Source organism: Pelecanus crispus, chromosome Z (genome assembly GCF_030463565.1).
Source record: "Pelecanus crispus isolate bPelCri1 chromosome Z, bPelCri1.pri, whole genome shotgun sequence".
Taxonomy (NCBI): Eukaryota; Metazoa; Chordata; class Aves; order Pelecaniformes; family Pelecanidae; genus Pelecanus; species Pelecanus crispus.
In genome coordinates this window covers 63275380-63302433 of record NC_134676.1, presented here as the reverse complement: position 1 = coordinate 63302433, position 27054 = coordinate 63275380, and the positions used below count along the sequence as shown (strand labels likewise).

Genomic DNA, 27054 nt, shown 5'->3' with positions numbered 1-27054 from the left:
CATTTATTTAACAACCATTTCAGGTGATTTGATTTTTTGTGTGACCTTTTTTATTGGATGAAAATAAGAGTTTCTCAAGTAAAGAATTCCTCCTATGTTTTAAGGGCTGTTCTTGCTGGGACATTGCTTGACCTTCTCAGCAAGGTCAGCAACTCTCTCTCTTTGTATGGCAGCAACCTTTGTACTCCCAATGGACTGATACTATCTTTTTTTTTTTAAAAAAAAAAGGTTCAAAATAATCTTTTTTGTATTTTAAGCTTGGCAGACTACTCAGGCTCTATCTCCGTTCAAGCTGAACATGAAGTCCCTGAAGAACACATCAAACAATACAATAAAGCACAGCAGTAATTGCACAGCCCTGCGGTATCTTCCATAAACTCAGCAGGGAGTTTTCACTCTGTAGGTTACTGAGAATTTTTATTTTGAGCCTCCATAAGTAAACTTGTATTATTAATGCAAAGAAAATAGACTATTCATTTTTAGAGCAACTATTTTCTATGCACATGTCCACACTTCCAATTTGCAGCTATAATCCTTCAATTGATGCATATTGTTCAGACTGAACACACTTGCATGGAACTACTGCAAGTTACATCAATGTGCTTGCACTTGTCCTGTTAGGTGCCTAAAAGCCTGCTTGTACATGCAAACCTGCTGGCTGCAAATACAGATTACCTGGGCTTGTACAAGCATATGCTTTTAAAAAATGAAAGAGAAATGCATTCTCTGCATATGATAGTACTGTTAATCTGTTAAATGTAAATAGTTCCATCAAAGAAGCAACACTTCTGTTTCTGAAAAAGCGCAGTACATTTGCAGGCAAACCATCATCAGAGAATCACAGAATCGTTTAGGTTGGAAAAGACCTTTAAGATCATCCAGTCCAACCATTAACCTACACTACCAAGTCCACACTAAACCAATCAAGGGTAGGCTAGACTAAACCATGTCCCAGAGTGCCATGTCTACCCGTTTTTTGAACACCTCCAGGGATGGGGACTCCACCACCTCTCTGGGCAGCCTGTTCCAATGCTTGACTACTCTTTCCATGAAGAAATATTTCCTAATATCCAATCTAAACCTCCCCTGGTGCAGTTTGAGCCCATTTCCTCTCATCCTATGGCTAACTACATGGGAGAAGAGACCAACACCCACCTCACTACAACCTCCTTTCAGGTAGCTGTAGAGAGCAATAAGGTCTGCCCTCAGCCTCCTCTTCTCTAGGCTAAACAATCCCTGTTCCCTCAGCCGCTCCTCATAAGGCCTGTGCTCCAGACCCTTCACCAGCTTTGTTGCCATTCTCTGGACATGCTCCTGTACCTCAATGCCTTTCTTGTAGTGAGGGGCCCAAAACTGGACACAGTATTCCAGGTGCGGCCTCACCAGCGCCCAGTACAGGGGGACAATCACCTCCCTGCTCCTGCTGGCCACACTATTCCTGATACAAGCCAGGATGCTGTTGGCCTTCTTGGCCACCTGGGCACACTGCTGGCTCATGTTCAGCTGGCTGTCGACCAACACCCCCAGGTCCTTTTCCATCCCGCCAGGCAGCTTCCCAGCCACTCTTCCCCAAGCCTGTAGCGTTGCATGGGGTTGTTGTGACCGAAGTGCAGGACCCGGCACTTGGCCTTGTTGAACCTCACACAGTTGGCCTCGGCCCATCGGTCCAGCCATCAGATGGATAGAGATGATTTGTGGGATTGTACAGACTTCAGCACAGTGAATCACATGCTGACACACCTGATCAACAGGCCCTGCATCTTGTAACATACATTATCAATAGTAAAGATGATCAGATGCAGGTAATATTCCCCAAAGACACACAAGCCTTTGTGAATGGGTTCTATCACTCACCCACATTAACTTGGTGGCATCACCGAAGGGTGAAGCATGGGTCCAGAGTCACTTAGAGCTTGCAACACTGGTCATTTGCAATAATACTTTTTACGTCTGAGTTCAAAACAAGACATATGTTCATTAGAACAGGCCATAATATTATGCTGTGGTCTAACTATCTGACTAATTTGGTTGTTATTTCTGTTCCTGACTCATTTATACACAGATTTCTGAAAATATGTTTGATAATTGTTGAACGGTTTATGCAAACAAATTTCAGGCTATTAGGTATTCATGAACTGCTCATTTCAGCTATTCACTATTTATAGTGTGTTACTGCCATTGCTACTGTTCCCAAAGCTGGGTGGGGGGAGGACACTTTTAAGACGCAAGAACAATGTGTAAATCAAAAGGTAAGTACATTTTTTTTTTAGTTCAAAATAGTTGCATTTCTAGGATTATTTAGAAGATTGTACTTGCCATTTTCTTGCCCATTCTTGCTTTTCACCTATACAGTTACAAATCAGAAAAAAAAAAAATCCTTTCTTCTCAGTGAAAATTTATTAATCCAGCTTTTATTCTAAGCGATTTAGACCAGTTTTAGACATCTGGCATTCTGTAAAAGGCTTCACATTCACACCATCCCTCTGAGTAAATAAATTGCCCCATAACAGTAGTCCCTTAGAAATTGAGAGCTAGTAGGTGATACCACATTCCCTATCATCCTGTACGACATTTTATTCTAAAGCGACTCGAATTTCTTAGGAGTCCTCAGCTGCATGATAAAGATCTGGAATACATTACATCTACTTACATTATTAGCCAAGTGCAATGCTTGTTGTAATTTAGGGACTTGCACATAAATAGTAAGCTAGTGCATCCACCCTCCTCTGAATTACCTCACACTTACAGGCCCATGTGAACTTTCGCTGTTACCCAGTGAAGGTTTGATGCATCAGGGCAACCATTAATATTGTAATCTCCATCACAGATAGCAAATTATTCCATGTGATCAATGTACCAGTTTTGGCTGGAATAGAGTTAATTTTTTTTCATAGTAACTTGTATGGGGATATGTTTTGGATTTTTGATGAAAACATTGTTGATAACACAGGGATGTTTTAGCTATGGCTGAGCAGTGCTTATGCAGCATCAGGGCCTTTTCTGCTTCTCATGCTGCCCCAGGTTAGGGGTGCACAAGAAGTTGGGAGGGGACACAGCTGGGACAGCTGATCCCAACTGACCACAGGGATATCCCACACCATGTAACACCATGCTCAACAATAAAATCTGGGGGAAGAAGGAGGAAGGGGGGACATTCAGAATAATGGCATTGGTCTTCCCAAGTAACCATTATGCATGATGGAGCCTGCTTTCCTGGAGATGGCTGAACACCTGCCTGCCGATGGGAAGGAGTGAATTAAATCCTTGTTTTGCTTTCCTTGTGCATTTACCTATTAAACTGTCTTTACCTCAGCCCAAGAGTATTCTCACTACCACCCTTCCAATTCTCTCCCCCATCCCACTAGAGGCATTGAGTGAGCGGCTGTTTGGGGCTGAGCTGCTGGCCAAAGTTAAACTATGACAATCAACTATATGCTGTACCACTCCATTTTGTAAGCAATAACATAGATGATGATTGGGGAAGGCCTAGCTGTGAGTCTGATGATCAAATGAGACTATTTTGTTTAAAAAAATCTCAGGTGGGATGAAATCTTGACAATGTCAAGTGTAGATTAAGTCTTGCATGTTTCCTCTGATGAACCACCCTGAATTTCTGGACCTGCTGCTTAAATGACACCTGTACTAGGAGACTTGTAATCTCCTGATGCTAGACAATTCTTGTGGTAGGTCGGCCCCAAACACTGATAATGCGGGGTCCTGAAGTCACTCAGTGTTGCTTGACACCATACAGAACCTGTAACCCAACACTTACAGGAACCATATAAATGACCCTATGCCCCCAAACTGCTTGAAATGTACAGGTTATAGACTTTATAATCTGAACAATGCAGAAAACCAGTAGATCCTCAAAGGAAAGCTGGGAAGGATTCCCTTGCAGAAACTTTTTGGGGACTGAAAATGAAAAATATTTGATATAGTTGGAAGAGGACACAGAGAAGCATGTAAAGGTAGTGAGATGGTTAAGAGAGGTAGGCAGACCTGTGAAAGCAAGGCCTTATAATTAATTTGGAGCTTGCTTCATAGATAAGAATCTGTGAGCTGAGTTTTTCATTAGTGCTATGTGTCAACAAATAACACTAGAATTTACAGGCCTGTTTTTGTCCCTACATCTCTCCAATCCCTACGGAGGATGTCTCAACTACATTAATGACAGCGTGTTAACTTGCATCCGCTGCCAGGATCTATGAGCTGTGCTGGGAAAAAAGGACAAGTGACTGAGCAGGCTGAGTGCAGCAGGAACATACACTGACTTCCCCCTCTAACAGATCACCCCAGCCTGTGAATTCTGTGCACAAGAGCCACAGGGTGCCTTCCTTATTTGATCTGGTGTTCCCTGACGCTTCATACAGTTTAGCAGTAAATGGAGGAGATGTTGAAAGAAGGCAATTGTAAGCTATGTGAACTCGAACAAAAACAGGCGAGTATTTGAATTTCAGGAGACTCACTTACATCTCCCTTTATAGCCACTTAATTCACATGCAGATTTAGCAAATCACACAGAATCAGACCTAAAAAACACCTCTGATGCATAAAGTGTGATCTGGGGTGCAATTTTGGTACTTAAAAAAACCCCAGCCCCTGAAGATGCCTTAGGTTCTTATGTTACTGCAGGTAAAATCTGTGGCTACTTCAGCTTTTGGTGAGGTCTACCTACACAGAAATGAAAAATTACCTGGGACCTTCAACCTAAGTTTTTTGAGGTCCTTATTACAACCGCAATACTCTGACCATACTGTCATAAACTTCGGGATGAGCAAGGCCTGTACGAAGCTCAGTGGTAATAAAGCTGTCTCTCTTTGAATACATTTCATATATTCACTACATGGGAGGAAGAAGACCTGGCTTATAACACAGAAATTCTTAGGTGATGTAACACAAAATTTAAAAGGTGACACTATGGTGTGTGTCTGCTATAGGCCACCTGACCAGGAAGAACAAGTGGATGAGGCCCCCTACAGACATACAGGAGCAGCCTAACATTTGCAGGCCCTGTCCTCATGGGGAACTTCAACCACTCTGATACCTGCTGGAAGGACAACACAGCAGGACACAAGAATCCAGGAGGTACCTGGAGTGCACTGATTCCCCCTCCAAGTGACAGAGGAGCCAGTGAGGAGAGATGCTCTGCTGGACCTCTTACTCACTAACAAGGAGGGGTTCACTAGGGATGTGAAGATCAAAGGCAGCCTTGGCTGCAGTGACCATGAGATGGTGGAGTTCAGGATCCTGAGGGCAGGGAGAAGAGTGAAAAGCAAGATCACAGCCCTGGACCTCAGGAGAGCAGACTTTGGCCTCTTGAAAGATCTTAGAAAAGTCCCACAGGATAAGGTCCTAGAAGGAAGGAGTCCGAGAAAGCTGGTTAATATTCAAAGATCACATCCTCCCATCTCAAGACCAGACCATCCCAGCAAGCAGGAAGTGAGGCAAAAATTCCAGGAGACCTGTGTAGATAAACAAGGAGCTCCTGGCCAAATTCAAACACAAAAAGTAAGCATAGAGAGGGTAGAAGCAAGGATGGGTAACCTAGAAGGAATACAGAAACATTGTCTGAGCATCCAGGGATGAAGTTAGGTAAGCTAAAGCCCAAATGGACTTGAATCTGGCTTCTATAAGTAGAAGAGCTTCTATAAGTAGAGAGGTGACAAAAGGAAGGCTAGGGCCTGCTGCTGAATGAGGCAGGGGACCTGGTGACAAAGGACATGGAAAAGGCTGAGGTACTGAATGCCTTCTTCACCTCAGTCTTTACTAGCAAGACCAGCCTTCAGGAATCCCAGGCCCCAGAGAGCAGGGGGAAAGGCTGGAGCAAGGAAGATGTACCCTTGGTGGAAGAGGATCAGGTCAGGGAAGACTTAAGCAACTTGAACTTACATAAGTCCAGGGGGCCTGATGGGATGCACCCATAAGTGCTGAGGGAGCTGGCAGATGTCATTGCGAAGCCACTCTCAATAATCTTTGATCAGAGGAGAGGAGAGGAGAGGAGAGGAGAGGGAAAGGAGAGGAGAGGAGAGGAGAGGAGAGGAGAGGAGAGGAGAGGAGAGGAGAGGAGAGGAGAGGAGAGGAGAGGAGAGGAGAGGAGAGGAGAGGAGAGGAGAGGAGAGGAGAGGAGAGGAGAGGAGAGGAGAGGAGAGGAGAGGAGAGGAGAGGAGAGGAGAGGAGAGGAGAGGAGAGGAGAGGGCAGGGCAGGGCAGGGCAGGGCAGGGCAGGACTACAGGCTGGTCAGCCTCACCTCAACCCCTGGGAAGGTGATGGAGCAGCTAATCCTGGAAACTATTTCCAGGCACACGAAGGACAAGTCAATCATCAGGAGTATTCACCAAGGGCAAGGCATGACTGACCAACTTGAGAAACTTACAATGAAATAACTGGCTTCATAGATGAGGGGAGAACAGTGGACATTGTCTAGCTGGACTTTCATATGGCCTTTGACACTGTGTCCCAAAAGATCCCCACAGACAAGCTGTTGAAATATGGGCTGGATAAGCAGAAAGTAAGGCTGGTTGAAAACTGCCTGGATCGCCAGGCCTAGAGGGTGGTGACCAGTGGCATGAATTCTAGTTGGAGGTCAGTAACTAGTGGTTTACCCCAGGGGTCAATATTGGGTCCAATCCTATTTAACATCTTCATTAATGAGCTGGAAGAGTGCACCCTCGGCAAGTTTGCAGGTGACACCAAGCTGGGAGGAGGGTCCAATACACCAGGCAGTCATGCTGCCATCCAGAGAGACCAGGACAGGCTGGAGAAATGGGCTGACAGGAACTTCATGCAGTTCAACAAGGGGAAGTGCAAAGTCCTGCAGCTGCGGAGGGACAACCCCAGGCACCAGTACATGCTGGGGGCCACCCAACTGGAAAGCAGCTTTGTGGAAAAGGACCTGGGCATCCTGGTGGACACCATGTTGAACAGGAGCCAGCAATGTGCTCTTGCGGCAAAGAAACCCAATGGTATCCTGGGCTGCATTAGGAGAAGTGTTGTCAGAAGGTCAGGGGAGGTGATCCTTCCCCTCTGCTCAGCACTGGTGAGGGCACACCTGGTCTACTGCATGCATTTCTGGGCTTCCCAGTACAAGAGAGACAAGGACATACTGGAGAGAGACCAATGAAGGGCCATGAAGATGATGAAGGGACTCGAGTGTCCCTCCTATGAGGAAGGGCTGAGAAACTGGGTCTGTTTAGCCTGGAGGAGAGAAAGTAGATTTTACCTGTGAAGTAGAGCATGCAGGAGATAGTTATTGATGTGTTATGAACTGTAGTACTGATTGCCTGGATACAAATACTTTACAGATCTAGCTCCTAGCCTCAGTACTTCATGTGCTCCTCATTCATAAAACATGGAAAAGCTAACGTGTTTTCTAACTGTGGTGTTGCAGTTATAATACAGTAATGGCCCAAAAAGAATAACTGAATCAGTTATGGTGGCAAAATGAATAATTTTCCTGGAGTTCTGATTAACAGATTTTTGGCTTCTCATTTGTAGAAATTAGGGCTCTCATCTGCAGGAATTAGGACTTTTCCCACAAACTCTTGAAAGCCCTGTCACAGAGTGCTCTTGACTTCGTATTTTCTCATATTTTTACATTCAAATCCCATACCTACTATGTTTGCCACTCAATCCACAAACCTATAATTATTACTACACTATTTCTTCTTGTAGCACTGTTCTTTCATTAGTGTATGAAGAGCTAAAACCTGTATGAGTGTTATGCATCTTGCAGACAAAATCTAAATTTCTGCAGGCTGATATTCCTGAGAGTACTGCTTAGAGGTCCTTGGAAGTTAGCATATCATGTAATCTTTGCAATTCTAAAATATATTTTAAAACAGAATTCTCTCAAAAAACCTGTAAATGAAAGTGACTTGAATACCATAGGACTGAAATACAAAACAAACCACCTTATTTATGCTATTTCTTATTACTTATGGAAATGCTTCCAGCTGATTTCAACTATATCTACTGAAAACATGCCCAGTTGGAGTTTCAAACATCTGCTCATTCAATATATGCAAACTATAATGGAATAGCTTGTTGGAAACAAACAGCAGTATTTGAAGGCTGCTTAAAATGAAGGGGGAGGAACACGTTTCCTTACATTTGTAGGGAAACATGTTATTAGTTTTTATTTATTCAGGGTTTTGGTTTTGGGGTTGGTTTTTGTGGGGTGGGTTTTGGGGGTTTTTTTGGGGTGGGTTTTTTTTTTTTTTTTTTGGCAAGGAAGCCCTTCGTAAGTGATTTGAGCAAGTTTAGTTTGGCAAAAATTTGGGATGATCCTCAGCCATACACACTAGTCCTGCAGCCACTGTCACAATATTCAGCTTAGAAAGCTGTACTGAACCTTAGTTCCAGTCTTAAGAGATGCTCTGACCAGGTGACATTAGGAGATCAGTCAGTAATGCTGGCTTCATGACTTCTCAAAGAAGCTTCTGTAACTGGAAGCCACACTTGCTGTGTTAATGACCACCTTTGCCTTTTCATTCCTCCCTACATGTGGTTGGTTTTTTTCTTAAAGGATATAAGACAAAAGGAGACCATCTCAGCCAAAGAGGATATATTTTATCTTGAAATACGCCAGTGTAACCAGTTTGTCAAGTGAGTACATGCTGATTACAGAGTTGTTGCTAAAGTAAATCCTCTGTCTTATAGACCTCAGTTAGATTTCCCTCTCTGAGGGACTACAGAGAACTCTGCTTCAGGCCAGAGGAATAAACCCAGGATGCTACGTTTGAATTTGTAAACTGTTCCTGTTTTATTCCAACAGCTGAACTGCCAGCATTGGAGAAAACACTGTAGTTTCTTATCTTTTGCCCTCTTCTTTTTTTTTTTTTTTTTTTTTGCATGCAGCCAGTTTTCCTTTAATTCTTTGCTTGACAGAATAGAACAAGCTCAATCCCTCTCCCCAGAAATGAGTAACTGTCACAACTGTGGTGACAGGATCGCAGTATACGCTTCCTGAAAACAACTTCCTAAAATGCAGAGGGAGAAGATTTTCAGAGATCCCCAGCACAAGCCTCACAGACCATCCATCTATGCAGAAGCCCTGCCTTCTCTGCAGTACAGCTCCATCAAAGGCACGTCTCCAGATTTCTTTAACAGGCTGTAAATAATGAAGGGTTTCTAAAGAGGAGGACTATAATCTCAGCCTAATATTTACCTCGGCACCTCTGCTCAGCCCTTTTGCAGCATTGCATCTTTGCTTTAGGCATTAAATATAACCTCACACAGCAACACATTTCATCCCCGTCTTGCCTCTCTACGTTTATGTGCACCCTAGACACACAAAGCTCCTCTAGGCTTGCTTAAAGCCATGGAGAAGACAAATCACGGCAGGCAGGAAGGGAGCAAAATGTGTGTGGATGGGTTGGTGGAAGAAAATGCGCAGCTCAGATAATTTCACAGAAGTTCCTGTTAAGTTATTCAAAGCTAAACATGTGTCATTTGTTTCTTTTTTTTCTTTAACTGAATTAGTCATCTAAGGGATATTATTTAGTTTCTCAGAACTACTTGTTCAACAATGGAATGTGTACAGTAGGTTGAGCTTCCTTGAACTGTGTAACAATAAGCTGAGCTTTATATTTTCCTCTTTTTATTAGCTGATCTTTGTATTTCTGAAAAATAAGCTGTGAACACCAGAAATTAGTGTTAGCTAATTACCTATAAATTAAAAGGAGCAAGGAAAAAAGAGATATTATACCTACTCTCTGTTCTTAAAATCTTAACCCAAGGTATGACTTAGGAAGAGCACAGCAATTCAATCTAAATGGTGACAGGTAAGAAATATTGTTCTCTGTTAATGTGATGTTACACATCACCTGCACTACAGTTTGATATAATACAATACATTGTAATGCAGATGACATGTTAAGTAACTTTCTGTATGTAGGACAGGCTTTTTTCAATTGCAGAATTGTTTTTTTTTTCTTTTTCTGAAGGATGTCCTGTCAATACAGACAAAAACCACTTTTTGCTTTCCAAGGACTAAACCAGCATATTACAAAGCTATTTTTCAGTAAAAGTTCCACTTTCACTAACTGGTGTCTGATTTCATAGCTTCTAAAGCAAAAACCTATTGGTATCTTACTGCAGAAAAAAAAAAAAAAGCCCTTTCAGTTCTCTCTTCTTTTGTAGGGCATTTATGTAAAATGAATTTTCCTGTTCTTCTTTAGACACTATGCATTCGATGGACTTACCTTTTACTTAAAAGCCCTTTCTTTTGGAAAGTAGTGAGTCAGACTGTAGAAGCCAGATTCCCCTTATATATGAGGGAAAACTGGATATAAGCAGTGGAAAACTCAAAGCCTTACTGCCCTATTTATTTATTCAAAATAAATTTGACTGAAATATTTTTTTCATCTTTCAGAAGAAACATAACAGTGTGAACTGCACATGAATGAGATGATGATATGGATGACTAAAAATGAGCAAACCAGGAAAAATAAAGTAATCTACATATCTAATAGCTAGTACTACAGATGGAGTGGTAATTAAGAAATTACCATTTCCCAATAATTACCAAGCAATGGCATGTGTGGTGTGTGTATGTATGTGTGAACAACAGAAGAGAATGTGTGAGCTAGTTGACAAAAATACACTTTTTTGATGGTTAGTACTGATGTGAAGTTGACTGTTTTCATGCAGATTTACATATGACACTATTATTTTTCCTCTTTCAAAAATTTTTAAAAAATTAGACCATTACCCATTAATACAATGTGTTAATTAATACCAGCATTGTGAGGAAAAAATTGATCTTAAATATACATATATATGTAAATATATTCCAAACATTTGTAATCTAGAGAAGAAAGAATACTGTCATAGCACATCAGACAAACTGGAGTATTATGTCAGGCTCTCGCTTTCTCTGTGGGCCAGGTTTGTCTGCTAAACTTCATCACCCTCAGGTGTCAATCCAATAAGAGTATTGACAATTACTGCACCACAGAATATACAGTCTCATTATAAAGTCTAGAGGAACAGGCATATGGAGGCAGGAGACACTCAAATGGTAAATCCCAAAAGGCCACATGGCAGCAAATGGAAAGTTTCATTTTATAGCTATAAACACACATCTTTTTCTTCAAAAGTCAATAAAAGACCGATTTACTAATTCTATCTCCAACTGTGATACACAGTCCCCACCCCCCTGTGGCACTTGCCTTCTCAATCAGTTGAGAAAGCTCAACAAAAAGCAGCACTCCTCCAAGAAAACAGACCAAACATTTGCATGAGCTTCTTGACTACCACTTAATACCACCAATTCACTGCAAGACAAAATGAAAAACCCAGCCAATATACTCCCTGTATAGTTGGGAATATATATATATTATATATATGTATATATATAAAAAAAAAGTGTGTATATATATGTTCATATATATGTGTATATATGTGTGTGTGTATATATACACATACTTATGCAAACATGAACACAATTGAGACTTTTTATATATGCCTTTATAGACCATTACAATCTCCTTCAGACCATAAATCTAGATATCCAACCCCACATATCCAGGAGGGAAGCCTGTTACCTTTACATTTGCTCATACTCCGCTCTGCTCCACAGATACAAATTATTTGTTGTTCTCAAATTGTCTAACTGATTAGTACAATTAGATTAATCCCAGCACAACTATTCCAAATAGTTCTAAAACTGTTGCTCTGTTTCTGACCTGAGAAAAAGTTCATGTGTCTGAACATTTGTTTGAATTTGAACATCAACCAGTCTGCAAGAATAATGCTGCTTCATAAATACTGGTTTTAATTAAAGTACTGGGGAAGTATTACTTAAGCACCACAAATCCTCTCAGGAAGGATGCCCACACATGAAAAAGAATGAAGTCAAAATAAGAATTCTCCAAAATAGTCTCTGTACTTGCATGCCTCATTGACTGAGACACAGAGGGCCTAAATTTCATAATACTTAATCGTTCTTAGGGGACAGTACCTATCAATTAAAACGTAGGAATATTAACCAGGCTATCCTTCAAAGCATTGCTGAGAAGCAAATCAAGTAAGTATTATCACAATTTTATGGATGAGAAAGTTGAAACCAAAAGAAATACCTTGGCCAACGGCACAGGCTGAACTGGGAATACACCAAGACCCAAGCTCCAGACAACCCAGATCAGCACCCTGTTCTCCTTTCCGCAGAGTCTGTTGCTTTACTGCAACGGCAGCTCCCAAATTACTTTAGTTACAGTTGTTAGCACTTGGTAGACCTGTAACGTAGGCAGGCACTCGGCGTGTTAATTTAGAAACCATGGAACAGACGCCATCTGTTCTCTTCACTATTTGTAAAGCAACTTGTCCAGACTCAGGTGGGAAATTTAAGGCAGAGGTGGATCTAATTTCTTGGAAGGCATTCACCTGCCCAGACTATGAGACAATCTCCAGACTGGCCCTGATTCATATTGCTGCCTAGCTTTCTCAAAACACACCAAAAGGAGGCAAAGGTCTGCAGATGAGAGGTTTAATTTCATCAATACCACATATATATGTTTGCTCCCTTCAAGAATCCTGTGTTCTTCCAATATGAACCATGTGCTATATGTTGTTTGCAACAACAACTGTTCCACAATGACTGGTTGTAAATCTCGCATATTTTTAAGTCTCGGCTTAGAGTAGTAACAATCATATTTGTAAAGTGTATCCTAAAGATACTTTATTTTTCTTAAGCACTGAGTCATCAAGCAGAGGAAAATTGCATAGTGAAAAGCAAACCAACTGCATATTTGCAGTTGCAAGTGTAAAAAGTTCATCGCTGTACTTTGCTCATTTGATGAGTTTTTCTGAAGTGCTGTATGATCTGCTTTTGCTTCTTTCTTGCTTAATGAAATGGATTTCCCCACAAAGAAATTACATGATTCAAACCTTTACATTTATTACATGTGTGGAATTTAAAAGATCTGCTAAACATAGTAAAAATCAAATAATGAGCACATAATACAATCCTGCATTTCAATTATGCTCAGGAACTGAGCATAAAAGTGGGATGAGCAAATCAAAGGCAATAATTTAGTATGCTTATTCACCTGTCCCACAGATGTCGTTTTATAAAAGTATTTCTTTTTCTATCTGTTATGAACAATTCCAGATTTGATGTCTTATACATTATCTGAGAGGTTTTTTCCACTAATGCATCAATTTTTCTTTGGACCTCTTTAGCCCTTCTAACAGTTGTCTTTTAGCTGCTCTGGAAGTTATGGTCTTAATATGCCTGTCAGTTTCTTAACTTTGACAGTCACATAGTTCAGGAGTAAGAACCAGAAGTGTTCTTTGAACTAAATTTTATTCACTGAAAGTGTAACTTAAAGGATTTAAAACCACTCCTAAACTTGGACTGAATTTGACAAAACCAAAACAAAACAGGGAACTGAAGCATTCTGTTTCAGTAGTTTTGGTCCAGAAAAGAAACATTTTTCTCCCCCTTTTGGAACTGTGTAAAATAATTGACGGTTAAGAATGATTAAACCTCTAAATTGAAATAAAATATTCCCGTATTATTTTATTTTTATTGACAAAAGAAGGTTTGTATAAACATGTTTTTTCCTGTTTCTCTTTGTTGGCTTAACTAGCAATCAGAAAAAAAAAAAAAATAGAACTGAGCAAATAATCTAAGAATACTATTTTATTAAGCTAGATGGTGAAGAAATACTAATTACAGAATCTCCTAAGAACTCATATGTCTCCACAAGTGTGTATTCTCAGAGTTGGCTGATATGTCTTGCCCAAAATTTTATTTGCTCTTAAAAGAGAATGCATTAGTCAGGCAAAATGAAATATTATTCTTATTATTTAAAAGAAAAGAACACTGATAGGCATTTTATGTTTCTTGCAGTCTGTTCCTAGCACACAACTTCAATCCAAAAGGATCATTTGTTTCTGTCCTGGTTTTGGCTGGGATAGAGTTAATTTTCTTCCTAGCAGCAGGCACAGTGCTGTGTTTTGGATTTAGTAGGAGAAGAATGTTGGTAACACGCTGATGTGTTAGTTGTTGCTAAGTACTGCTTATGCTAGTCAAGGACTTTTCAGCTTCCCATGCTCTGCCAGGTACACAAGAAACTGGGAGGGGGCACAGCCAGAATAGTTGATCCAAACTGCCCAAAGGGCTATTCCATACCATATGACATCATGCTCAGTATACAACTGGGGGGAGCTGGCTGAGGGGCAGGGATCGCTGCTCGGGAACTGTCTGGGTATCGGTCGGTGGGTGGTGAGCAATTGCATTGTGCATCACTTGCTTTGTATATTACTATTACATTATTACTACTACTACTATTTTACTTTATTTCAGTTATTAAATTGTTCTTATCTCAACCCAGGAGTGTTTCTCACTCTTACTCTTCCGATTCTCTCCCACCAGGGCAGGGGGAGTGAGCGAGCGGCTGCGTGGTGCTTAGTTCCTGGCTGGGGTTAAACCACAACAGTTTCTTACCTGAGCTGTCCCCATGGGACAAAAGTAGCAATTTCTAATGCTTTACTTCAAATTACAGTGCTGTAGTGATCAGCATTTACAAATCTGGAGGTGCCAGTCAGCCACGAGACTCCTAATCACACATCACCTGCTATCACTTCCAGAACAAGCTGGACCACCCTCTCCCTGACCCTCACCTTATTTTTACAGACACTCTGCCTCAGTGAGTAAGTCTTGTTTGGTGCAGTGTTTAAAGTCAGTACATTTGGATGGAAAAATCAGAGTATTTGCTCTTTCGCCATCTTCCTTTGTATTCTAATTTCCTGTGCTCTTCAGAGCTCCCTGATGTGCATTTAAGACAGGGAATTGAAGAAATGGGACTCTGCATCGAAAGCAGTCACAGGCTCTTCCTCTTTTTCTCCCATCACTTTTCCTGCACTATTGAACTGCCATCTGTTTTCTCTGTTTAAAAAAAGCCAACAGGAAACTTAAGCTGATCAACATTTTCGTGTATGATTTGGCCCACACTTGGTTATTTTTACACTGAGACACTCTGAGCAAAGATCAGGCCTCCTGCTGTGGGAGCACTGTAACACACAGTTAGTTCTGTCTCTGTGATAATAATTACGTCTCCAAATTGGAATGGAGCTACAGTAGCTCATGGCGCACAGACACAAGCAGTGGCACATCCTTACAGTATCACCTCCTATGTTCTCAATTATACAAATAAGCTCAGTTGTGTAATAGAATCACTTGTTCTCCTTACAAAATATCCCGAAGTGTATCAATTACACTGGGAACAACTTGGTTGCGTGAACTGCTTAACCACACCGCTAATAGAATCAAGTCTGCATTAAGCCAAGCTATTGCTGCTGTGCAAACAACTTACGTAACCATACTCTTATATTCATGTCTTGCTTGCCATTTTTCCTATACTTTTAAAAAAAATCTGTGCTACAAAAAGCCTGCCAAAAGTCTAAATTGGATAGTTTCAGACACAAATAGATGGATCTAGTATTAATGTGGTCCTTGTGAACAAGAATTAAGCTCCACGAAGGCCAAAAAAAAGGGCAAAGAAATATTTTTAAGTAATATCATTCTTCGTAGTGCATTTCAGAATGAGAATTGTAAGAAATTAAACTCCTAGAACATTATGGGAATCATTGGCATAAAGAACTGATAAAAATGTACAAATTAATTATCTGCATTTCCATAGGAAAGACAGAGCGTAGGCTGCAGCAATGCAAGCTCCTCACATGCTCTGCTTCCTCCAATGCACCAGATGCAAATTCAAAAGCAGCACACACAACTGAATTTCTGTGCCAGTTTAAATTTTGGCTTACTTTCAAAGATGACAAATTAATGCCAACATTTTACTCATGTGGAACCCACTCATTATGTCTTGCACAAAGACCACCAGTTAATTCAGCATTCAGATATTTACGCCTACCCACCCATCATTACGTTGCTACATGTGAATGTTCCTGAGCTTTATGGAATAATCTATGATTTAACACTGGAATAAACCGAATTGAAACCACTCATGAATAAAAATCATGTCCATGCCTCACAGCTTGCTTGCGTCCTCTCAAATTTCTCTTCCCCTCTTAGGAACATGAACTGCTCTACCCTATACCCCATGCTCTCTTTCTGCTTGAAATCTCTCAATCCATTACTAGCCTTTCCTCTCTAGTCTCTCTTCATGCTTTCCACCATCTATTTTGTAACACACACAAAAATAGCTTTGGTAGAAGTGTGACATATATGGAGCTCTAAAAATAAGTGATGTCTCAACTGGTTCTCTTGCAATTTTGTAGGGGGAAAAAACCTCTACAAAATATTTAATTTTACTTGAGTTTGAATTGGTGTTTTAATCAGTTTCTGGAAAAGGTAAATCATGTAATGATATTTTTTGAGCAAAAGAATGCATTAAGGGAAAATGAAATCACAGAATATTTAAATGATTCAGAACGTGCTTGTTTTCTATAGTGAAAGAAAAAGACATTTTTGTCTAAAAAGTTTTGCCCAAATCTAAGCCTATACAGACAACACCAGATGAAGGTACAAATATGTGGGGAAATGTGGGGATATACAGATATGTGGGGATAAGGCATTCCCAATAGAGTACTGTTACCTCTAAAAGCTGTTTTAATGATGAGGAGCAGAAGAAGCTTGGTCACAGAAAATACGAGCTTAGCAGGGTCTTTAATCTAGCCCGTTTCCCCCACACAAAGAAACTGCACCGAAAAAACCCAGAGAAAATCCCAAACATATCCCAAAGTAAAGCAAAGCAAAACAAAACAAAACGACTTACTGTCTTCTTCAACATTTTGATGGCGTAAGGTTTCTGGGTCCCTTTCTGCCTGCATCTGTAGACAATGGATGTAGCCCCACTAAATTAAAAAAAAAAAAAAAAAAAAGGAAGAATAGTTGTACATACGCCTCTTTGAATAGGTCAATAAACAGAATTGGCTAGCTGAAACTACATTTTCTACTCTTCCCAGTTTGGGCAAAAATACCCCATTTTTCCCCACAGATGCAACCAAAGAAACCAGTGTAAAAACTGCTTTCTGTTGAACCAATGAACTTCAGTGGTTATTCAGCCAACAGAACTTGCAAGAGCTCAAGATGCCTCTTGGTCACACCTTTTCTGGCTCCTGACACATCCTGGAGGCTTTCTCAGGGTAGCAAGGAGCATAATCTGCTCCTAAACCCGTGACAACGTGTATCCCTCTGTTAAGGCAACCCATTTGCAAGAATTAGTTGCACTGGGGTTTTTTACTAACTGTTGATGGCAGTAATGGGGAGTCAGGCAGAAAAGAAGAGAAAATTATTGTGCTGTTCCCTGCCCAGTTGCCCAAACAGCCAAATCTGGCACCAGATGGAGCAAGCAGCACTTTTGGTTAATTCAGTGGAAACTGGTGGAGCTTGTTCATAGCAAAATGGAACTGGGCTTACATGTTCTGGTTGCTTTTGAGGCGTACTCACTTGAATGCGCTAATAACATAAAATTATGGCTCTGCTGGTTGGAAGGCACTTGTCTGAGTGGAAGGTTGGGCTAGACAGTCTCCAGAGGCAGGCTCCGCTGCTGAGGTTACTTGCTGTGCTCTACTTGCTACCATCAAGGAAGGGACTTGTACTCTGCAAATTAGCTAAAGACAGGAAAAACCTCTGGCAAAACCCTAATGGTTACAAACAATTCAGATACCTTTATAGTCTACCACATTTACTTTTAGATGCCACTGAGCAACCCAGTGTCAGCCACCATCAAAATGGATGCACTGAAGTGCTGTGTCAGCACTGAATTTAAGGCATTTTTTGAAGCCTCCTGTCCTCAGGAGATTTGTCACCCACTCTAGATTCAGCACTTCCAAATAGCTGCAGATTTTTAAGTTAGAGGGGCCTGCCGTTATCATAAGCAACTTCCAGAATAACATACTTGGCAGAACTGTACACAGCCTCTCTGCAGTGAAAGGATCTCATATATACCACACACCAAATTGCACTGCAGATCTCTCTGAACCGGAAGAAACCCATCTCAGTATGTCTATAGCAGGTGACCACAAGCCACAGAATAACACAAGCACCTTTCTTTTAAACAGTGGAATGGCATAGCCATGTTTGACTATATGAATAAAGCTGTGACACAGGGTTTATTTTTCCAGGTGCACCGCTGTACAAAACCACGATGTATGTTCTGCACTTCTCCCTCCTCAGCACAGGCACAGGTGCCAGATAATGCCTTGAGTAGGCACGTCCATATTTTTATGAGTACATGAATGAGCATAAGCACTGGCATTTGATTGAGAAGATTTATTTCAGAAAGACCTCTTCATCAGGAAAGGTCACCTATGGCAAGGGTTATGCAACTCAATCATCTGAGGGCTTGTGTGCATCAAACACACATAAAGTAATCTTCACTTCATCTGAAATGCTGAAATGATTTGTCTCTCATAACAGTGTATTGATAAATGTGTGGGAGTACTGCAAGCCTCAGTGACTTCCAGAATCATTACATGAATTTAATTAGATCTCCTCTCCTTGGCCAAGTCTCAAAAGGCTCTATTTAGCAAGAAGAAAAAAATACACCACATTAAAAAAACTCTCACATCTTCTAAGTACAACCAAAAATGTTAAAAAATAAAATTCTAAGGACCTGCTGTGACAAGATTTATATCTCCAGTATTTCACTACAGCAGTATAATGGGGAAGTCACTGAATAAACTGCAAATCATTCTTGTACCCTGCTTCATGTGTTCAGGGTGCAACATAAACATTAAACTCATTAGTCTACATATGCTCTTACTAAGTAGGCAGCAAACCTTCTAGAAATTATCTTGTTTGGTTGAGGGCATAATTAGATAAGCTGTGCAACTGATGATCCAAATAAACAGAATACTGTTCCTGTGCACATCTCCAGGTGTTCGCTGCTGCTGTGGCGATGGAGGGCAGCCAGTGTCTCTCAGTAATGCTATTGTCAGTGCTTGCTTTACCAGTTTGTAACCTGGCTCTGCAAAGTCTTCCACGTGAATAAAAACCTAGCCACTAGAACACGTGTGATGATTTAACAGAACTGGCTTAGTGATGAGATGGACAGCTACACCAGCAGGGGTGGCATGGCATCACCTTTAACAGTTTGACTGTACCCAAAGCTGGAAGACAGGCAGCATAATCCTCAAAAGAGGCATATGACAGCCTGGAGAGACAGGACTTTATGAAGGACAGCACGTCCCTGGAGTCCTAATTTGGGGAAAAAAATTATGACAAGATATCACAAGACTTGGGAACGCTTTCAAAGAGTTCCCTTTTGGTTTAGGTGCCTATGTCCAGCTCTGACACACATGTTCCCACCAGCCAGGAAAGACATCACGGAGCTAACAGCTAACGCTGCCTTCCTCTTCCATGCCAGAAACGAGCACTGGGACTCAGGAACAGGATAGCAACCTGCTTACACCACGCGTGGTGCAAAGCTTAGCAGACAACAATTACTAGTACAGACCTGACTGCTTGTATTTCTGGTGATAACAGGATCTCTTTGCTTCATCAATGACATAGACAGTGGGATTGAGTGCACCCTCAGCAAGTTTGCAGATGACACCAAGCTGAGTGGTGCGGTTGACACGCGAAAAGGACACGATGTCATCCAAAGGGACCTGGACAAGCTGGAGAGGTGGGCCTCTGTGAACCTCATGAGGTTCAACAAGGCCAAGTGCAAGGTCCTGCACATGGGATGGGGCAACCCCCAATATCAGTACAGGCTGGGGGATGAAGGCATTGAGAGCAGCCCTGCAGAAAAGGACTTGGGGGTACTCATGGATGAAAAGCTGGACATGAGCCAACAATGTGCGCTTGCAGCCCAGAAAGCCAACCAAATCCTGGGCTGCATCAAAAGCAGCGTGGCCAGCAGGTCGAGGGAGGAGATTCTGCCCCTCTGCTCTGCTCTGGTGAGACCTCACCTGGAGCACTGCGTCCAGCTCTGGAGCCCTCAACACAAGGAGGACATGGACCTGTTGGAGCGGGTCCAGAGGAGGGCCACAAAAATGATCCGAGGGCTGGAGCACCTCTCCTACGAGGACAGGCTGAGAGAGTTGGGGTTGTTCAGCCTGGAGAAGAGAAGGCTGCGGGGAGACCTTAGTGTGGCTTTTCAGTACTTAAAGGGGGCCTATAGGAAGGATGGGGACAATCTTTTTAGCAACGCCTGTTGGGACAGGACAAGGAGTAATGGTTTTAAACTAAAGAAGAATAGATTTAGACTGGATATAAGGAAGAAATTTTTTACAGTGAGGGTGGTGAAGCAGTGGAACAGGTTTCCCAGATAGGTAGTGGAGGCCCCGTCCCTAGAAACATTCCAGGTCAGGTTGGACGGGGCTCTGAGCAACCTGATCTGGTTAAAGCTGTCCCTGCTCACTGCAGGGGCATTGGGCTAGATGACCTCTAAAGGTCCCTTCCAACCCAAAGCATTCTATGATTCTATCATTCTTCCCATTAAAAAAAAAAAAACACCAAGAGGTGGTGGTGGTGGAAGCAGCCTATGAGTCTTAATGTAAATGTGAAAACAGAACTCCCTTGTGCAAATAAGGGCATTTTACTTTGCTTATTTTGCCTTCCTGCTGGAGCTCAGCAAGCCTGCTGAATCGGCACATACAGCTTTCCTAAGCCTGTATGACTTGGAAGGTCACCAATATAACTGGAGCGATTCAAGCTTTCATCACCAAAAAGCAGTAGGAAGCTACAGCTGCAAAAATCTCATGTACAACTGAGAAGCTCAAGAGAGCTGCTAATTGTAACCTCTTGCCCTTAATCTTTTCAACATGAAACCTTGACTGCCATCAACTGGGGTCTCAAAACCTGGTCTGGAATTTGTATCAACTAAATGTTTCATTGATACATTTGGTCAGAAAACACAAATATGCAGAAACCAAAAATTCTTGTGGCAACATGCCACTTTCTACAGGCACAAAATTTACGGCCAGATAGACCACAAGCCTCTCAATGTCCCATTCTGTCTATATGTATCTATCTTTGCATAAATACATACACTTACATTTATATGAAATATTTTATTATATATATTTGTGTATGTAAGTATGCACCTATTTACTTTTAAAGAAAATTAGGCTTAAAGGAACATCGAGCTGTTGCTTTTTTGCATCTCTGTCTAGAACAGGTTGCCTGAACTCAAAACAGAAATTATTTGAAGTTGGCTGGAACAATAAAAAAAAAAAAAAAAGGCATATTCTTGGAATATATAGTTGGCCAAGTCAGAGAACAGTAAAAGTTAGAATTCCGACATTGTTGAAAACATTGTCATTCTCTTTTACTGACATATGTGTTTCTGTCTGGAAAGCTGCTTAACGATTCTGTAAAAGATTTACTTTTAAAAGCCCACATATAACTGTGAACATGCTAAAGAACAAAAAAAACCCCTGAACTACTTTACTATATATGTTATATGCTTTACTACACAAATATGTTTCTATATCCAGTTTTAAACTTACAAAAAACCTAAAAATAGTGTATACATCTTAACTACTTGGTTACAATGGGCAATAAAAACACTCACTTCCATGTGATGCTGCCTACAACTCATGAAAAACCTCATGACATCCTGTGCGTGGAATGTATCACAGCTGCTACACACACAACTCAGTATTAGCACAGAAGTAGTTTTCCTGCAGTACAAATACTTCAGCGACATGACAAACTCACTCAGCCATTAGTCCAATGCATGAAAAATTTAAAGTATTAAAACTACCACTTAATATATGAAATTAGACTAAAATTCAATGACGGATCTCTGCATGTGTGTTGTTTTCCACACAAATTTGAAAAATGTCTTAAAAATATTAAAAATGCACATCTAAAACTTTTTGCCTAATATACACTTTGTTGAGTATTCTGGATTATTTTTCTTATTATTATCCTCAGGTGTTATTGAATTCACAATTATTTGAGAAGGACACTGTTTTAGAGGTTGGGTGACAGCACCATAGCGCTCTGCCTGTGCTAAGGAGTCCAGACTGCGAAGCTCAGAGAAAAGGCATGGTCACACTTCAAGTACATGCAGTCAAAAATAGTGGTGTCGGCACAGATGGAAGGAAGGCAGGGACGCCCAGGAGGGGTGTTAAGGAGGTGGAAGTGATCAGCAGAATTTGCACATAACTGGAATTTGCAGGATCAGGCTGGACCTGCAGTGGAGACTGGCAGAGAGAGAAAAGCCAAGGCAAGAAAAGACACAGAATTTGAGCCAGGTTGGAAAAAGTCTCTTCTCCCCGACACCCACAAAAAGCGTCTGCCACTGAAACAGGAACGGGAACCAAAATGAAACACAGCCAGAGGTTTATTTGGTCACAGGTAGGTAGGAAAGATGAATTCCTAGAGCTGCAGTTTTTATAATAAAATAAACAGTCACTGACAGTATTTGCACTGGAAGCAGGAAAATCAGTCCGTTCAAAAGTAGGTCAGCATTGCCATACCATGCCCGCTCATCCTGGGTTTTACGCTGCATATTGAATCAACCCAGTACAAATACAGGCCTTAAGGTAATCTCCTGTAGATTTCATTTGCATTAAATTCCTTAAGTTCTGAACTGATTTTTGAAAAATAAATTAGTTTGTGCTTCATGCAGTCAAAGAATGATTATGCAATCTAATTTGTCCAAACAAGCCAGGTGAAAGAATGAATGGTCCAAAGAAAACTGTACCTATTGTAGAGCCATGGAAATCTATGCTGCCAAAACTGCAGTAACAGATTAAAGTCTAGTATTGGTTTCCATAAAAAATACTGATTTTTTTTGTACAGTTTACAGAAGTATAAAGTTAAAATACATTAATTCACTCTTTCTCATATATACACTAGAAGGTCAAAATGGATTTATAGGAATGAAATTACTGTTCCTAAACTTCAAAAATTAAATGCTTTGTTTGTAGTTACAGGCAGGACAGAACAAAAAATATCATTGACAAAGCTACTGACATACGTACAAATGAAAATTACATTTAAAAAATGCATATTCCATGGCATTACTACTATTGCTTTCCTTTAAAAAAGCACATACATGCAAATTTGGAAATTCTCACAACTTGCATTTTATGTGAAAGTGTATCCAAACAAACTTAGTTTCTACAGTGAGCTTACAAGCAATTCTTATATTATTCAAATCTGATCTAAAAGATTCTTCTAAACATCAATATCTACATATATAGGACTTGAAGGCAATTGTGCACAACTGCAGCCCTCCCCCCTCATTATTTCACAACTTGTAAAGAGAACGGAAAAATTCACAAAACAAATGTAATGTAGGGGGTAAAAAAACCCTTGAACTCCCACATTATATAAGGAATAAAACTAATCTTTGAAGAAAGCAAGGCTGATGGAAAAAACATACACAGTTCTGGAAAGGAAAAGTAATTCCATTGCATTCCAGAGTTCTGTCTGGTTTGATTTTGACAAGAAAAACATTCATACTTTTTCTGATTTTGATTCTGTGATTTTCAGCTGCTGCACTGATCTTCTACCATTTGAGATGAACAGACTTTTTAGCAATTGATTCCTGTTCAGGCTGACCTGCAAAGGCAATGCAACAGACCGACAAGATAACTTTCAATATTCAGCCTTCACTGCATTCAGCAGACAAACAAAAGGAGCCTTACATAAATAAGCACATTCCCAACCAAATACATACGCTGTTTTTAAATAAATGGTAATCAAACTAGTGCTTGCCAATATTCTTGAACCTGTAACTTCCACAGATAACAATTTGTAGAACCGTAGTCCTTTAGACGTGGGCTAGGTTGGCTGGTGAAACACTAATTAAAATGCAGCACTCCAGGCCACCCCTGCTGCAGTGGCTGGACCAGTAGCTGCTAATTCCTGGTGGGACTGCAGAAGTGTCTTTCTCACTAGCTTCCAGTGAGGCTCCTCGCTCAAGTATTGCAGCAAATTTACAGAACAAGACCTCTATCCCACAAGGAGTCCAAACACTTTGTTACACCTGGCATTACTGCCTTTTAGAACAGTGGGCATTCAGCTAGGGTTTAAATTAGCTGCATTCTATAATATCCATGTTAACATCAGATTATTTCCCCCACCTCAAATACTAATTCTTAATTCTCTGTTTAGCTGATGGGTAAACATCAAGGACCAGAAACAGACCACCAACACTGCGTATCTTAAAGCATTTTGGTGAATCTGGCTTCCCTGGCTTTCGTTGAATGGAAGAATAGAGCTGACTCAAGACTTTCTAAAAGAGCTAGAACCATTATCTCAGACCTTAATTTGAAAAGATGGAAGCAAAACTCGAACTGCATTGAGTTTCAGAGGTTACTGCTTTACTGTGTGTACATTGCTCTCCTAGGTGTAACTCAACTTTCAGAAAGTTGGTTCCTGAACAAAAGAAAGACTCCTGAAATGCAGATATGAGGTGAAGATCAGAGCACTTCACACAGCACTGTGAAAGAAAAATGTATAGAAAATACATTCACCCTTTCTTCTTTTTCCTTTAGCCCCTTTAAAAAATTGGGTTAGACCGCACATAAGAACAACCGTATTTCTAAAACAGCAGGGGATTCCTCAGTAGGAAGACCAATTTCTTTCCTACCAAGTCTGAAAAAAACTTGCAGCTGAAAGATGGCTGAAAATGAACTTGTAATAGCGTCAGGTTGATTTTTCAACATGAAGCTCTTGCAGTCCAATAGCTCCAGAAACTGATTTTGAGCATTTTATTTAGAATGGAGTTTCCTTTGAGACTGCTCTTCTCTTTTCAGGGACACGAGTGTACTTATCTACTCATATTTAGGCAGCTCAATGAAATAGGGAGAGCAAAGAAAAGAGGTAGAAGAATGGACCAAGTGAACTTCTAATGCTTCCAGCAGGATGCAGATTTTTGTCCTTGGTACTAAACTTTGGTAACAATGGGCAAATTTTCAAAACCAGGAGCTTAGACTACCTGTGCAAGACACAGAACAAAATCCTTGGAATGGCAGCCTTAGGCATATTCTCATGGCCACAGACTCTGTGTGCAGGTGCTTTCCATCTATGTGACATGCCATGCAACTACCATCCCACCCTAAGCAGGCACACAAAGCCTGATGACTGAAACAGTTCAGTGAACGTAGCTCCCCTGGAAATATACATGCCTTATTTTAAGCACCGTTTAAACCATTGTCTCATAAGCAGCGCTTCCCCCGCCCCCTTAAGAGATACTAATGAAAAATAAACATTGTTTATTTAATCTTAATGATGAGCGCATGCAAGGAGAAAGAGCGCTGAGCAGTAAAAACTTTTAAAAACCTTTGAACGTGTGTTGCGAGACCTTCCTTCCTGGGCCATTGCAGAAATGCCTGCCTGTTTTTCTCTGGTGACACATTCCTTCATCAGGAAGTGTTTTAAACAGTCTGTACTTTGAGCAGGTGTCAACATCATTGATTACTGTTCTTCATTACAATCTCCAGGTGCAGAAAGCAAACTAGCCTCTGCACTAAATGGCAACATGTGGCAGTATGCACAACTTCACACATCCTGTAATGACTCTTGGTTTTCCTGGTCAAGGGAAGGGAAGTAGAAGGAAGGTTACAGAAGTCAGACTACTAGCAGCTTGCTCTGTACAGAAAAAAGTAACCTTTTTAAATCAGACAGGGAAAATTTCATGGCTGTTTGTGTCTGCATATCTAAACCAAGCTTTGAACAAAATTCTTTACCAGCTAATTTAGGCCAAGTCATTTCTGGGATTCTGCAATCTCTTGTGCCCGTGCTTATCCTGAATAGCCCTGACTTTGGTAAGCTACACAGCCTTCTCCTTGGAGGTTTGTGTTGTGCTGAATCATCAACTCCTATGCAACAGCTTCTCTGAAATAAGTTGCTTTTGCCACGAAGTTTATGGGCGGTGCCAACCCAGGATCTCTGACCACAAGACAACAAACAAAATTTTAATATATGGCAGATTTAAAAGTTCTTTGTTTTTTTTCTAGCTACTCTGTATACTTCTTTCTTTAAACCAGGTAGGACAGCTATATTTAATCGCAAGAGGTAAGACTGAAAGCCAGGCAATGCAAAAGTGTTTGGAGGAGTGTATTACATTTTGCCAATGCTCCCTAAATGAACACTTTTTATAATGTTTTGCAAATTCTGATCATACTTACATATATTCTGCATTAAAGACACTATATTTTTGAAGTAAAAAGATAAACCGAAATAACTGATTTTCCATAATAGGAAGCACTTTTAATCTGTCATTTCCACTACTTTTGTAACAGTCAGAAAACCTAATTTGCCATCATCATAACAATAACCTGCAGACTTACACTTGGTTGTAATTTTATTGCAATAAAAATGCTACAGTAGAAGGAGGAGGCTGCAGCAGGGAGCACACTGATACTATACATAAAACAGAAAAACGATTTCCTGACAAAATGAAGATAGCATTAAGGCAATATACTCCACTGCAGGTTGTGTCAGTGCGGGGGTTATTTCCATCAGAGCAGTAAGTTTTGCAGTCCTGATAAGTCTGATGACCAAATGCCAAATTACTGCAAGCGCAGGGGAGGTATCAAGTCAGGTCTGATCTTCCAAAACTATAAAGCCCGAACTTTTGAGCTGGGCAGACTTTGATTCTGCTAGGTGGGAAAGATCCAAGTAGGGCCAGCCCTTCCCTAAATGTTGGATTTCCTCCACAAGCACACAGGAATGGCGCTGCATCAGTCCTGAGCGATCCCTGCCACGAGGAGGCAACTGCCCTGCAGCACTCCTCACACCCCATCCTGGTGCCCCCTCCCCACCCTCCCCAAGCGGCAAAGTGGGCAGGAGGCTGGGGTCACCACACCTTGCTTCTCAGAGTTACAAAAATGCCATGCACGACTGTGGTGGGTTGACCTTGGCTGGCTGCCAGTGCCCAACAAACCACTCTATCATTTCTGCTCCATCAGCAGAATGGGGGATGGAAAAAATATGATAGAAAAGCTCATGGGTCAAGATAAGGACAGGGAGATCTCTTACCAATGACCATCACAGGCAAAACAGTCTCGCCTTGTGGAAATTCATTTTAATTATTGCCAATTAATAACAGAGTAGGTTGGTGAAAAATAAGAACAAAACTAAGAACACCTTCCTCCATCCCCCCCATCTTC

At 41.0% G+C, this 27054-nt stretch overlaps 1 protein-coding gene across 1 annotated transcript in view; it reads right to left on the bottom strand.

The window, feature by feature from the left end:
* Positions 1-27054, bottom strand: part of CAMK4 (calcium/calmodulin dependent protein kinase IV) — a 185312-nt gene that overhangs the window by 85031 nt on the left and 73227 nt on the right. The window contains exon 2 of the mRNA XM_075726616.1: positions 16746-16824. Within this exon, the coding sequence (XP_075582731.1) occupies positions 16746-16824 (79 nt within the window). The remainder of the gene's footprint in view (positions 1-16745; positions 16825-27054) is intronic.